This window comes from Tiliqua scincoides, chromosome 3 (assembly GCF_035046505.1).
Source record: "Tiliqua scincoides isolate rTilSci1 chromosome 3, rTilSci1.hap2, whole genome shotgun sequence".
In the NCBI taxonomy this organism is placed as follows: domain Eukaryota; kingdom Metazoa; phylum Chordata; class Lepidosauria; order Squamata; family Scincidae; genus Tiliqua; species Tiliqua scincoides.
Genome location: NC_089823.1, coordinates 129,964,697 through 129,979,200, shown reverse-complemented (window position 1 = coordinate 129,979,200; position 14,504 = coordinate 129,964,697). Strand labels below are relative to the sequence as shown.

At 41.2% G+C, this 14,504-nt stretch overlaps 1 protein-coding gene across 8 annotated transcripts in view; it reads right to left on the bottom strand.

Moving 5' to 3' along the window:
- Positions 1 to 14,504, bottom strand: part of ZFAND4 (zinc finger AN1-type containing 4) — a 28,235-nt gene extending 13,731 nt beyond the window's left edge. For 4 of the 8 annotated variants that reach the window (XM_066620504.1, XM_066620508.1, XM_066620509.1 and 1 more), the window contains exons 1-5: positions 14,144 to 14,483; positions 13,260 to 13,399; positions 11,970 to 12,284; positions 4,102 to 4,177; positions 3,941 to 4,008 (exon numbers count right to left, since the gene is read on the bottom strand). In XM_066620504.1, coding sequence (XP_066476601.1) covers positions 3,941 to 4,008; positions 4,102 to 4,177; positions 11,970 to 12,153 — 328 coding nt within the window. In that variant the 5' untranslated portion in view covers positions 12,154 to 12,284; positions 13,260 to 13,399; positions 14,144 to 14,483. Of the gene's footprint in view, positions 1 to 3,940; positions 4,009 to 4,101; positions 4,178 to 11,969; positions 12,285 to 13,259; positions 13,400 to 14,143 lie in introns of all 8 variants that reach the window. The other 4 variants (XM_066620507.1, XM_066620506.1, XM_066620505.1 and 1 more) reach the window with 4 other exon arrangements.

The window sequence follows — 14,504 nt, the reverse complement described above, 5'->3', positions numbered from 1 at the left end:
TGCTCTTCTCAGGGCAGGATACTTTCTGGTTTAGTCATACACTGTACTGCGACTCCCCAACCCTACTGTCACAGTGGACATGTATTCCCACACTGCATTCCTGCTCTTCAACCAAGGCAACCGGGTTCTGCAAAAGGGAAATTCCCTTTGAAAAAAATGGGTTCTTTCCCATACTTTCAAGAAGGAAAATTCCCCCCAAATTAACAAAATATTTTTTGATGACTGACAGGGTGGTTTCCCAGGACAACCTTCCCATTCAAAACCAGCAAAAGAAGCTTTCAGGATCCATGCAATCAATCAATCAATCAATCAATCAATCAATCAATCAATCAATCAATCAATCAATCAATCAATGGGGCAATCAATGGTCTTCATACATATGTATATTCTTTTGAACTATATTCCAACTTTATGGAAAGTCTCAAAGATGTTAGAGATGTCACCCCTGCGCCCTGACAACTGCAAAAAGACTAATACTTAAAACCTGGAAGGAACATGCCCATCCACTATCACTAACATCCTGGCACTACCTATATTTGAATCTATGGAATACAGAAGACAATTCTGAACTGATAAATTTCTTGACATTTGGAAATCTCTCTTAGATATTTCTATATAGATTTTTTTTAACCTTGCTTTTCTCTCATTTGTACACTTTTCACTTTTTCACTTCTTTCTTTATAGATATTATGTATTAGAACAGCATCCCTTGTATCATGTCATTCACTAATTCAAAAAAAATCAGAATAAAAAAAGCAAGCAATCACCCAATCACAATTCATTTGCACCAATTCAAGCAGGTCAAAAGTGCCTCTACCTTACCCCCCCCCCCACTACAACATCTGGAGGCCACAAAAAAAAAAAAAAAAGAATGGAAGACTTCTCAATTGGGAACATGCCCCATGAAAAGTAGTGTCACAAAAACAGCACCTTCCATATGTACCATTTCAAAATATTTTCTTTGTGCATGAGAAATGGAGCCTTTGTGCATGAGACTTTTGGAGCCTCTTATTCATTTCTGCTCTTTACCAACAAAGCAGTAAGGGGATCCCCCTCTAAAAATTTCATGAAGCACTTTCTTTAGTGTTTGTAAAATCTGCATAGAAAATAAGATGACTGAAGATGTGCTTAACTGAAATATTGCTTCCCTAAACCAAAGGCGAAAATCAATGGCAAAGGTCAAAGTTCTCAGATCAGCAATCCAAACTAAGTCTGCTTTCACATCTCCTCCTCTTCCCAAGCAAGAAGGCAGAAATGGTTGCCTTTGAAAGCCACAAGCAGCAAGAGTAGGCGCTGTGACAAAGGTCTCAGGAGGGTGATCCAGGATGCCATCTCACCAAACACACAGATTTCAAAATCCACATAGGTTTTGCAACCACTTGTTCAGAAAACCACACAGAAAAATCAATCACAGATTAGGAAGGCAATGAAAGAGATCCTTAAATATTTTGTGGCATGAAACCCATGAGATAAGGGTTTCTACAGTCTATGTAAACAGTTCCAAAAGATGATGGTATACCTGTCCATTACAAAATGCATATTCTTCATGTTGGGGAATCTACTGCATTATACAGCACAAGCCCCAAAAACTCCCTGACTGAGCTAAATGAAGCGGTCTCAGAATCAGGTTTTACAATCTCCAATCTAATGAAAGGAAGAAATTTCAACATCTATGTAGATATTCTTAGAAATAAGGGCAAGCTGAGTTGGTTTCTGGTCAGCAGCATCCAGGCATGCATCTTTGGAGGAAAATAGGCTATCTTCTTAAGGAAGCAACAACATGAACTTTGCTCAAGAAGCAAACAGTTGTGCTCAAACAAACAGGCCAGGTACATCATGATATATACCATAACTTGCCTATAAGGCAAGAAATTTCTACCAATAAATCAAGCTTAGATAATCTTCTCGTCTTATCTGCAAGGTCACTGAACATCCAGGGTCAGCATTGTTCAGGCAAGTTGCAGCCAGGGAAGCAAGAGGACAGTGCAGAGATAATTAGAGAGTTATTAGCCTAAAGGGGAGGCTGCAGCCAAAGTTAACCTTCTATTCGCCTCCTAAGGAAAAAAGTAAGCCATGGCTCAAGGCTTCCATTTAAATCAAGTAAGCCTTGTTCTCTTTAGCAGAAACTTCTGCACCCTCCTTCCATTTTGCAAATGTTTGGCAGAGGTCTGGTTTTTTTAAACACCATGATGTAACTCTCAATTCCATTTGAAACAGTTCAAGGTTACAATTCGGTGCATCACAAATTAAGAATAACACCTTAAAGAAGAATTTGATTAATTATTCTACTGGTATATTGTTTACAGCGCACTTACTCTGATACTGTTTATCAAAAAGGTTGTGAAGACCAGAATTTAAAAGTTAATAAATAAAAATGTATCTTATGACCTTTTACTATATTTTTAATAAATTAGAGACTGTACAGTTCTTAGGTAACAATTACTGGTAGGTTATTTTTCAGGACCTGGCCTCCGGTAAAATCAGACAAAACTATAGTCAGATACTCCCCTAAGTTTAACCCCCAACTTATCCAAGGGTCATAGAAAATTCCATCATTTTTTCTCAAAACCTGCCCTCGACTTATCTGTGATATCAACTTATGCTCAGGTATCTGCGGTGCATTCCCTTTCGGTGGAAGCTGATTTAGATTTGGTGACAGAACTGGAACACCTTCTGAATAAGAAAGGAGATGTGGTTTGGAGGTTGAGCTGTTGCCCTGCCTGAAGATGTGAAGCAGGATCAGACTTGGGTCAGCCTTGGATAGGAGATCATAGTTACTGATGGAACTCACAGAGGAATGTATGGAATGTGGTGGAGTCAGTTGGCAAGAATCAAATAAAATCCTGGGAACTGGTCAAAGTGTGACTGTGAAAGCTTGGAAGATGTTGGAGTACAGCCAAGTTGATGACCACACATTGAAAGCGAAACATCTGGAAGACTGGAATTGTATATATAACAAGAACTGTAAAAACCCCATTTGAAAAAATGGGGTTTATGAGCAGTCTGCCAATTTGTAAACTGCCTTGTGTCTATAACTCTAAAGTTATAAATATCCATTAAATAAACACACACACCCCTACCTTCCCCCATTTTGTTTTACTGTGACTTCCTTTTCAGGTGAAGGATGGAAAAGAAGTTAGTAGGCTCTCACCATGGCAGCCCCTAGAATTTGGAATGCACTCACTGGTAATAGCAGTAAATGCTTGTCCATTTAACTTTTGAATCTACTAACCAATCACTGTGGACTGGAAATACACTACTTTACTTTATTACTGCTAGCTAAAAGAAAGAACGATTATGAAACTATAGTGGTATCTAATGCACTAGTGCTTGCAATCTATTCCTCACAGGTCTTCCATAGCAACAGTATTTTGCAATAACCTAACATTATAGTAAGGCTCTCTAATGCAGTTACTGAGGAACGTTGTTACTCATAGTGATTTTCTTCCATTTTATTATTTGTATTGCTTTTAATATAATGCATATAACAACCATGATTTGTATACACTCTGATGCAAGGCAGCACCACTCAAGCCAAACGGCTTTCTTATGCCAACCCAGCATTACATTCGGAACTAGTTGAATCAATGGACACAGTTTGTTTTGAAACATGAGGTCAAATGTTCAAGGCCCCAACGTCTGATCCTGCAAGTTTTATATCCTGGGAAGGAATGCGTGGCAGGTACCATTACAGTTATGTAGGACAATGCTGAAAAGCACACCAAATATGATAGCTATATTATTGAATAAGAGCACAATCAAGCCAAAGGTTAAATATTGGGACCCACTGATTTAATTTGAGCATATAATTTTTCAATTAAATTAATCATGTGTTCAGTTATCTCTCACAGAAATCAATGAAAAATAATAGTGTTTAATTTTTGGTTTGATTGCACTAACTTCGTAAAAATACTTCAGAGAAAATGTAATATGCACCTACCTCTTCTAGTATTAATAGGTCCACCTCGCATTGCCAGTATCAACTTCAAAGTGCAACCTTCTGAAATGCTGTAAATAATCAATCAAAAACGTTTTGTAGCCTTTTCCCTCAATGGAAGTAGTCAGAAATGTTGTATAATAGCATTTAAATACTGTACTCACTTGTAATCATTCAAGCAACAGTCATCCTCCAGCTCCACATTATTCCAGATTAAATGCTGTTGAGATACAGGGATACCTACAAATGATAGTAAAATTTAAACTGGTTTATTTGTTCAGCTTTTGCCCAGATCACTAAAAAAGGCACTATAAATAAAAATTTTAAAAAATCAAATTTCATACAAATATTTTGGTTTAGGACACACAAGTTTCTTATAAGGCAGGGTATATCTGACACCAGCTCCATAATCTTCTTTCAGAGGCATGACTAAGCCTTACAAAATGTGAAAAATAAAGAAAGAAGTGCACAACACCCTTCCATTACTATTAAGTAACCACAAAGTCTATTCCGACCTCTGAGATGAAGCTGTAAGAGCATAAGGATGCTAGAACAGCCCAAGACCAACCCAATTCAATAGTCTGCTTCCAACAGTAGGCAAACAAATGTCACTAAAAGCTTACAAGAAGGGTATAAAGGTAATAGCTACCTCACATTTATTCCCAGCACCCAGAGCTATACTGCCTCCATAAACAGTGCTTCTGTTTAACATTTATTACACTTAGATCCCGCCTTCCACTAAGGAGCCCTGGGTAGCATATGCTGTTCTTCTCCCCCTATGCCTTTTATCCTCACAACCACCATGAGAAGTAGGCTAGACTGAGTGACATTAACTGGGCCAAGGTCATGCAATGTGCTTCATAGCTAAGCAGGGATCTGAATTTGTGTCTCTCTGGTCCTAGTTCAACACTGACTACTGCACCATACTGGCTCTCAAGACCCTTTCAACAGCCAGCAGGGTTAATGGCTACTGACTCTTTTCCTTTTCAAAGCAAGAAACAACATGTAGCAATTGACAAAGCACGGTGTACTAATGCATTGTGTGCATTATTACAATAATGCAATAAGGCACTGTGCAAAGTACTTATTCTTTGTCTTTTATCAATTTACCAACTTCGTTGAATAACACTAAGTACTACAATTATGACTGAGAAAAGTTTCTTTCCCTGTCCCTGTATCTTCACATTATTAACGCAAGAACAACTTGTCCAGAGAAATCTATTTACTATAAGCTTGACAGTCGCTAACTGTTAATTTCTAGACCAGGGGTGCCCAAACCCCGGCCCGGGGGCCACTTGCGGCCCTCGGGGACTCCCAATGCGGCCCGCGGGGAGCCCCCAGTCTCCAATGAGACTCTGGCCCTCCAGAGACTTGCTGGAGCCCATGCTTGCCCAACGCGAGTGCTTACAGCATGAGGGTGACTGTTCAACCTCTCACATGAGCTGTGGGATGAGGGCTCCCTCCACTACTTGCTGTTTCACATTTGTGATGCAGCAGTGGCAACAAAAGAAAGACCAGCCTCGCTTTGTGCAAGGCCTTTTATAGGCCTTGAGCTATTGCAAGACCTTCATTCATTCATAGAAGTTCGATCTCTAATATATTAATTTATGTAAATTTATTCAAATTGGAAATGTAAATTAATTCTTTTTTCCCGGCCCCCAACACAGTGCTAGAGAGATGATATGGCCCTCTTGCCAAAAAGTTTGGACACCCCTGTTCTAGACAGTAAGATTTTCCAATATTAGGTGCAAAATATAGATACGTGGATAATTAAACAAACTTCCTTTCTCAAACATGGATAAGAAGCAGCAATAAAAGTTGACAGAATTCTAAGATATGTGATTTAACATTAAAAAGTAACAGAAATCTCAAGGCTTTTCTACCTGTCAACCCAAAAATCTGTGTTTCAGAAACTCTTTCAGAGCATAACAGTAAAATAAGCCCTTTCTTTCAACTGTCCCATGTGCATTTGATACTTCATATATTTAGGTTTTGACAAACGACTAACTTGGTCTTTGCAAATAAGGCCATAGGGATGTGATGATCATTTGAAAGCACTACGTAACCATGGCTGTGTTAAGAGAATGCATTTTTTTTCTTAAAGGAAAAAACCCAAACCAAGTTTTAAAATATGATGAAACTTAATTATGGTATTAGAAGGTATGAATGGGACATTTTATCAAAATTTCCAAAAAGGCAGAATCAGCAAAGCTCATCTCTACAAATAAAAGGTAAAAGTCTACCTGCTTCCAGCAAAGCCCCTCCCTGCCACCCAGTTGGAAGGAATATGGTAGATGACCAGTCTTGCCTCTCTCCACATGCTATTAAAAGTTTATTGTGCGGGGTTCATAGAACTAAGCTGCAACTTCTCATTCCCTGGTGGCTTGCCAGTAAAGAGTGTTTCTCAAACTCACATGAGCAAACATCCAGTTCTCAAGAATTATGCGGAGAGGCAGTTAATATTACACTCCCCAAATTTCAAAAATTGGACAGGATACCACTTTAAATAAATATAAATAGTTCACTATTCAAGAATTACAAGTACCTGCACCTTCAAGCAGTTATATAAAATAGTGTGCCAGCCAAATGACAAATACAATGGTTCCATGGGGGAATACCCACTGATGGATGATCTTTTGCAAGTAAGTTGTCCTTATGAGTATTGTATTGGCAACCTTCAGTCTCGAAAGACTATGGTATCGCGCTCTGAAAGGTGGTTCTGGCACAGCGTCTAGTGTGGCTGAAAAGGCCAATCCGGGAGTGACAATCCCTTCCACACCGGGAGCAAGTGCAGTCTGTCCCTGGTCTGTCTCCCTGGCTATGGGCCTTCCTTCTTTGCCTCTTAGCCTCAGACTGTTGGCAAAGTGTCTTCCCCTAAAATTCCTACAATGAATTAGGAGTTGCAGGTGGACCAGGTCACTATTAAAAAATTAAAAATCCATATTCTCTTTAAATATGGCATCTAGTTTTCAAGGACAAAGAACTGAATATTGTGCTATATTGTTTTATATAACTTTTGTATGAAGCAGAGCATGCATGGTTAACACATCATTTATGAATTTATATTTATGACTTTGTCCCAATGTAACTCAACAATTTTTCACAAGTTTTTTCCATGATAGTTGACCTTCAGGTGTATTTTTAAGGAGCATAAGCAAAGCAACCAGTTTTTATTTTTCATGTTTTACAGGACACAGTTTTCTAACAATGATGCATGAAAATATAAAGGAGATCACAAATGATTTAAGGACAGAGAACAGTGTTAATGAACAGAACTCATTTAAAACAATTCCCACTGAAACCGCTCTGGTTTAATCCTATTAAATTACCTCACCAGCAGTGGATAAGAAGAAACATGTGATATGTTCCTTTTAATACAAAGGAGAGTGTTGTAATGAAGCCAACGGATCAAGGTTACCCATTAGGACAGGCAGTCATGGTAGATCAGGTAAAAAATATATCCACAACAGGAAAAACGCTCAAATTTCAGTGAAAGCGATTGTATAGTGCTTGGTAAGGAATGCAGAGATGAACCTGAGGTTGAACCACTTGCAAATATATAATTCATTTAAATATATACTTGAATCAGGCAATTCAAAAATGTGCCAGAACACTTTATAAACTATTTTACAAGAACGTTTGTATATACTACATTAAATAATGTTGGAAATCAGATTTGAAATTACTTTTTGTTCAAGCCCTGAAATAAAAAAATGAAAGCTTTCAAAATTTCATAATTACAGTACAATACAAATACTAAGCATCTTAGAACTGGAGCTGCTGCTATCATGTATGATTGTGTGATTACCAGAACAAAAAGTATGTTTTCTACCTAAGTACTCTGAAATTATGGAATAAGAAAGGGTGACATAAACACTAAATATTACCTGTTGCTGACAGTTATATTATTAACTCAGGGCCCAACCCTATCCAATTTTCCAGTGCCGGTGCAACCATGCCAATGGGGCGTGCACTGCATCCTGTGGTGGGGAGGCTGTTTACAGAGGCCTCCTCAAGGCACGGGAATATTTGTTCCCTTATCTCAGAACTGCATTGCAGTTGCAGTGGTGCTGGAAAGTTGGATAGGATTGGGCCCTCAGTTGCTTCACCTAGCATCAGATCAGATCTCAGTTATGTAAAGAGAACTGACACTGCACTCATGAGAGCTGGCATGAAGAGTATAAAAACAGAAGGATTACAACATTTACACAATTTGCTAGAATTAAAACAATTGACTGTGCTGTATTAGTGCAAAAAAATGTCACATATGTTCAAAGGGATTAAGATGTCTGTTGATCTTTATCTGTCCAGCAAGACTGTACTTTATCCCACTGTAAAGATTCCGCATGAAGTGTAACTGAAGGAAGCACTGGTATTACAGTGGGTGAAATGAATTTGGTTCCCAATACTCTTGAAGCTATTAAAGAAACACTACCTAGTAATACCTAGTTGCCTTCCTTACTTGGTTGTAAAGTAGGAGAATAAAGTAAAGTAGGACCCCATGGGTCTGGCACAGATGACCAACTGTTAAGTTTAACCCCAAACAACATCCATGCAGCAACTAAAGCTCACATAATGACAGTAAGATGCAGAAATTCTGTATTTACATTACAGGTTGAGACTAATTATTCCAATGGGTTCTGTTCCAAAAAAAAAAACCAACTATAGCACTATAGTGCTATAGCAAATCACTATAAGCACTATAAGCACATAAAAGCACTATAGCAAATCAATTTAAAAAACAAAGTTTCTTTGCTCCAGTGATTGAAAAACAGCCTTGCGGACCTTTTGACTCTAAGATAAGAGTCATTAAGAAGACAATCCATCAGCACTTCACTCAGCCCCTCCCTTCACCAATGCAAAATGATCCCTTTCTTTGTGCTGGGGGAAGGGAGGGGTCCGAAGGAGAGAGAAGGATTAATGGATTGTTAGCCTGCTGCCCCCCCCCTCTCTCTCATTAAGGAGGCTGTTGTTAAAGGACTGACAACAGGAGAGGAAACTGAAAGCTTTCCACATGCGCTGCCTCCGATGCATCCTCGGCATCACCTGGCAGGACAAAGTTCCAAACAACACAGTCCTGGAACGAGCTGGAATCCCTAGCATGTATGCACTGCTGAAACAGAGACGCCTGCGTTGGCTCGGTCATGTTGTGAGAATGGATGAAGGCCGGATCCCAAAGGATCTCCTCTATGGTGAACTCGTGCAAGGAAAGCGCCCTACAGGTAGACCACAGCTGCGATACAAGGACATCTGCAAGAGGGATCTGAAGGCCTTAGGAGTGGACCTCAACAGGTGGGAAACCCTGGCCTCTGAGCGGCCCGCTTGGAGGCAGGCTGTGCAGCATGGCCTTTCCCAGTTTGAAGAGACACTTGGCCAACAGACTGAGTCAAAGAGGCAAAGAAGGAAGGCCCATAGCCAGGGAGACAGACCAGGGACAGACTGCACTTGCTCCCGGTGTGGAAGGGACTGTCACTCCCGAATCGGCCTTTTCAGCCACACTAGACGCTGTTCCAGAACCACCTTTCAGAGTGTGATACCATAGTCTTTCAAGACTGAAGGTAGCCAACATGATGTTAAAGGACTGTTCAGTTTTTAAAACTGATTTTAAAGGGATGCATTTTTCCCCTTCTCCAGGGATCAGCACATTCTCTCTCATTTGCAGGGGCCATTCGTGGTGAGTCAAATCCGTGCATAAAAAATCCGTGTATAAATGTAAACCACTTTGAATCTCTGAGAAAAGTGGGGTATGTACTTTCAAAATACTGATACTAATAAGTAACTGGAGAACGTATATATTGGACAAGGCACTGTCAAACACCCATATCTACATGACACTCTGGACAAGGCTAACTCATTAATTTCTTCATATGTACAGTGCATCTAAGCCTCTAAGTAATCACGCTTTAAAGCTCATGAAAGGTTCTGACATTGCTGTGAATGTTGTTACAGCAATATCTACCACCAAGCTCAGTTGTGGCTAACTATTAACAAACACCCATCTTGCTACATCAAATTACCATCAACTTTGGCGGAAAGAAATGTAGCTTTCGATGGCATAACAGGCTGCAGCACAAGTGATCTTTCAGGTCTAAAGTCAAAAGAATCTTTATGAAAGACTGGGAATAAGACCATCACACATGGCCTTCAAATTTTTGGACGTGGTATCAATAGTTCAAATCTGTTCTTACATCACTTCTAAATATCACATAAGGCATAGCTGTAGAAACACAAAAAAATGAACAAACACAACCCAATCTCATACAAGGAGGACAACAAAGTTAAAGGTATTGGTGGGTATTGGTGGAATGCTGTGAGATACAGGAAGCTGGACTAGATGGGCCTATGGCCTGATCCAGTGGGGTTGTTCTTATGTTCTTATTGTCATTCAGAATCACTGACAAATGCCTTCTGTCTACATCTAGTCTAGAAACATCTTACCAAATATTTCCACAATGACAGACATGCACAGTATCACCAGCTGTTTCACCATCTGCTAATTTTGATTGGGAGACTAGCAGTATATAGTTTGTGAACAGGAAAATTAAACCAGAGGAATACGGACAATTTTCTGAAAACACTTGTCACTATCACATGTACAGTTGGTTATGCTACAGCACAGACAGCAGTCACATCAGAGGACTAAATATGGGGATATATTTCTACTGTATAACTGCATTCTATAGTTATGTATGAAAGATAGAAATGAAGCATAAACCCGATAAACCATGTCTGCTCATTTCTTACAATCTGACAATCACAATAATGTTGATTAGTTTCATTGACCTTGAAAGCATGGGATTGAACACCGTGGTCACTCTCCTTGTGCCCTTATTTTCTGATACAGAACACTTAAAATGGTGTCATACAAGCCTCTACAACTCCAATTCACTGGGGGGGGGGGGAGAAGAGAGGGAGTAACTATTCAATAAGGAAAATTTTCTTACTAAAGACCATCCACTCTCACACCAAATTGTAATTCACTATACTTACCTTGAATGAATAGATGATTAATGCAAGGTAAAAATCATCATTCATTTCAATAATTGAGTTTGGAGACTGCTAAAAATACAAAAAGTTAACCAAAAGCTTGTATCACTGGCAGTATTCTAATCAAGTTCACAACTAACAAAATTATGCTCAAACAGATTTCTTAGGGACAATAGTTTTGGGATTGGGTATTGAGAACAAAACGGCTAGTATTATAATGCCGTTGTACAAATCTATGGTAAGGCCACACCTGGAGTATTGTGTCCAGTTCTGGTCGCCGCATCTCAAAAAAGACATAGTGGAAATGGAAAAGGTGCAAAAGAGAGCGACTAAGATGATTACGGGGCTGGGGCACCTTCCTTATGAGGAAAGGCTACGGCGTTTGGGCCTCTTCAGCCTAGAAAAGAGACGCCTGAGGGGACACATGATTGAGACATACAAAATTATGCAGGGAATGGACAGAGTGGATAGGGAGATGCTCTTTACACTCTCACATAATACCAGAACCAGGTGACATCCACTAAAATTGAGTGTTGGGCGGGTTAGGACAGACAAAAGAAAATATTTCTTTACTCAGCGTGTGGTCAGTCTGTGGAACTCCTTGCCATAGGATGTGGTTATGGCGTCTAGCCTAGACGCCTTTAAAAGGGGATTGGACAAGTTTCTGGAGGAAAAATCCATTATGGGGTACAAGCCATGATGTGTATGCGCAACCTCCTGATTTTAGAAATGGGTTATGTCAGAATGCCAGATGCAAGGGAGGGCACCAGGATGAGGTCTCTTGTTATCTGGTGCGCTCCCTGGGGCATTTGGTGGGCCGCTGTGAGATACAGGAAGCTGGACTAGATGGGCCTATGGCCTGATCCAGTGGGGCTGTTCTTATGTTCTTATGATTCTAACCAACCCAGGTATTTCACTTTGCTTATATGCAAATCTAGCTTCAATTAATCATAATTTTTCTAGGGATCACATATATCTGTAAAAGAAATGGCTATGCAGGAGTTAAAACCCACTCAAGATTTTATAATATGAAAAGGACATGTACCTTCCAATCTCTGGATTTTAGCTTTCACAGAAATAACTGTTTCAAAAGGAGACACCCATAACTCAAAGCACGTTCCTGTGAGAGTTTCAATGAAGAGCTCTATAGTCTCATAGAAAGGAAGTTTGTAATGAAATGGGCCCATGTTGTCCTCATTAAAAAAAGGTGGTTCTTTCTTGCTTGCCATTCTTGATACTTTAAAAACACCTTGTGGGAAAGTCAGATGGGAAGCACTGGGCACTACAGAGTTCCACTTCAAGCCAAGTCAGCTCCAAACCCAGAAAATCTGTGCTACCGTTCATGTTTCAAGATTTGCACCTAAGATAAACACAAGCATTAAGGACTTGCAAGATGACAGCTGTTTAAAAAAGCCAGAGAACAAAGTCTGCAGGGGTGCCCTGAACTTCACTTGTGACACAACAGATTTACTCAACAATAGGATGCACATCAGAAAAGATCCTATTCATATGAGGGACTTCTTTGGGGAGGACCCACACACACATATGTATGTATGTGTTTGGAGGCTCTCTTGCAAGCTTCACAATCTTTAAAGTTTGGTTGACAGTGATAAATAAGGGCTTTTCTGTAGCAGTCCCTAGGATGTGCAACTCCCTGCCCTCAGATGTGTACATGTATCTTCCTTGCCAGGGTTACATTGGCAATAGAAGATGTGGATCTTCTCACAAGTGTATCCTGAGTTTTTATAATCTGCTATACTCTCTGATGTTTCTTGCTTCTGCCCTTGGGATTAATTGCTGAATTTTTTTACTGGCTTGTTTGTATCATGTTGTAAGCCACACTGAATCCCTAGAGGGAGAAAGGCAAGACAGACTTAAAATAATATGCAATACACACATGAAGCAGTTAACCAAGTCAGATTGCTGTACAACTCAGCTCTAATAGCCCAATCCTATGGATTCAAAAGTACTCAGAAGTATGAGACATTGTGCTTAGATTGGGTTCAGTGACTATCTCAGTCAACAAAGATGGCCCTGTGAGAAAGTGGCAAGAGTGCACCCTGGAAAGAGCTATGCGCACTTATGAAAACACAGCCAAGGAAATGCTTTGCTGTAAGGACAATTCAACACACATAACAAATCTAGCAAAGCATCCCTTGGGAAATGAGGCTCTGACATGAAAATTGTACTTGTGCACAGTTGCTTTACTAGCAGTGCAATCTACAGCCTCACCATTACCAATCTGGTACTGTTGGGCAGCCCCTAAGAAAACAGGAGCTTGGACAACTGTAGTCTTAGGCTTTGAAGGCAGAGGAACAAAACTACTACTGCTCACCCTTGGTGCCTCAGAATTGCCTTGACGGGGAGCTTCGGGCTTCAAATTACCTTAGGCAACCTGTGGCAATTCATCAGTTAGTGCGATGTGCCAAAACAATACTGCCTGCTGCACCCTCAGATCAGGCAGCACCACCAAACCTGTGCAGCGCAATGAAAAATTTTCAGTATCAGTAGTTTATTAAGCTTGTTCGCTTTCTTCAGCAATCGTGAGAAACAAATACCAAAATTAGAACAAGAAAGGACAGAAATTTTTAAAGGGGGGGAGGGGACACAGCAGCCTGGGAAGCTACAAAACGACCAGAAAGAATTAAAAGCTTACAAGGCTGGCCTTTGACATGTTATGCCTTAGCCTCCACTCCCTGCTCTGCAAAAGGGAGTAATAGCATTCAGGTTGTTGCAAGGATTTGGCTACAATTGGATTTGGATGTATGAATGTTGCAAGGATTTGGGCTACAATCAGAGGGCCACTGATCCAGGGATGTGTGGTGGGTGGGGAGGCAGCAGAGCCTCCCCACTGGGGTCCTTCGAAAAGCGCCGCTGCCATGTGAGGTGCCCAAGCACCCACAACCCACGTGCACAGCTCACACGGCAGCGCAAGTGTTGTGGGTGCTTGGGCACCTCACACGGCGGCAGCGCTTTTTGAAGGACCCCAGTGGGGAGGCTCTGCCTCACCTGCCTCTCCACCCACCACACATTCCTGCACTCACCTGAGTGTAAACTTACTCCTACTTTACTACATGGAATTTACTCCACGGATACAAGCATAGTAGCCAGTAGTGAATAAAAGGCAGCCTAAGTCGTATGATTAGGTCCCAGCTGTCAAAAGCACACCCCTGCCACTGGCTGATTCAGGTCCCCAGTGGGGTCAGTGAGCAAACCCACCAAGAGTCCCACTGAGCGCAGGGCAGGCTATGAAGGCAGCAGCCACAACCAGCCCCTGGAGGAGGAGGAGGGCGGATGGAGAAGCCCACAGCCGCAGGCTCCCAGCCCACACCCCCTGAGCAGAGGACGGTGGGGTAGCCTAGTGGTGGGAGCCGCTTCCCTGGCCACAGCCCTGGGGGGGGCGAGCTCCACCTGTCCACCACCTCCCCCTCCCCTCACAGAGGCGCACGAGCCCCCATGCGGCGCGCGGCCATCACGAGACAGCCGAGGGACCAGAAGCGGGCGGGGCCGTTAACTACATAGCAAACCCAACCCAGAACCGCTCGACCTCCTTCTTCCTCCAGCGCGCATCTACGAACTC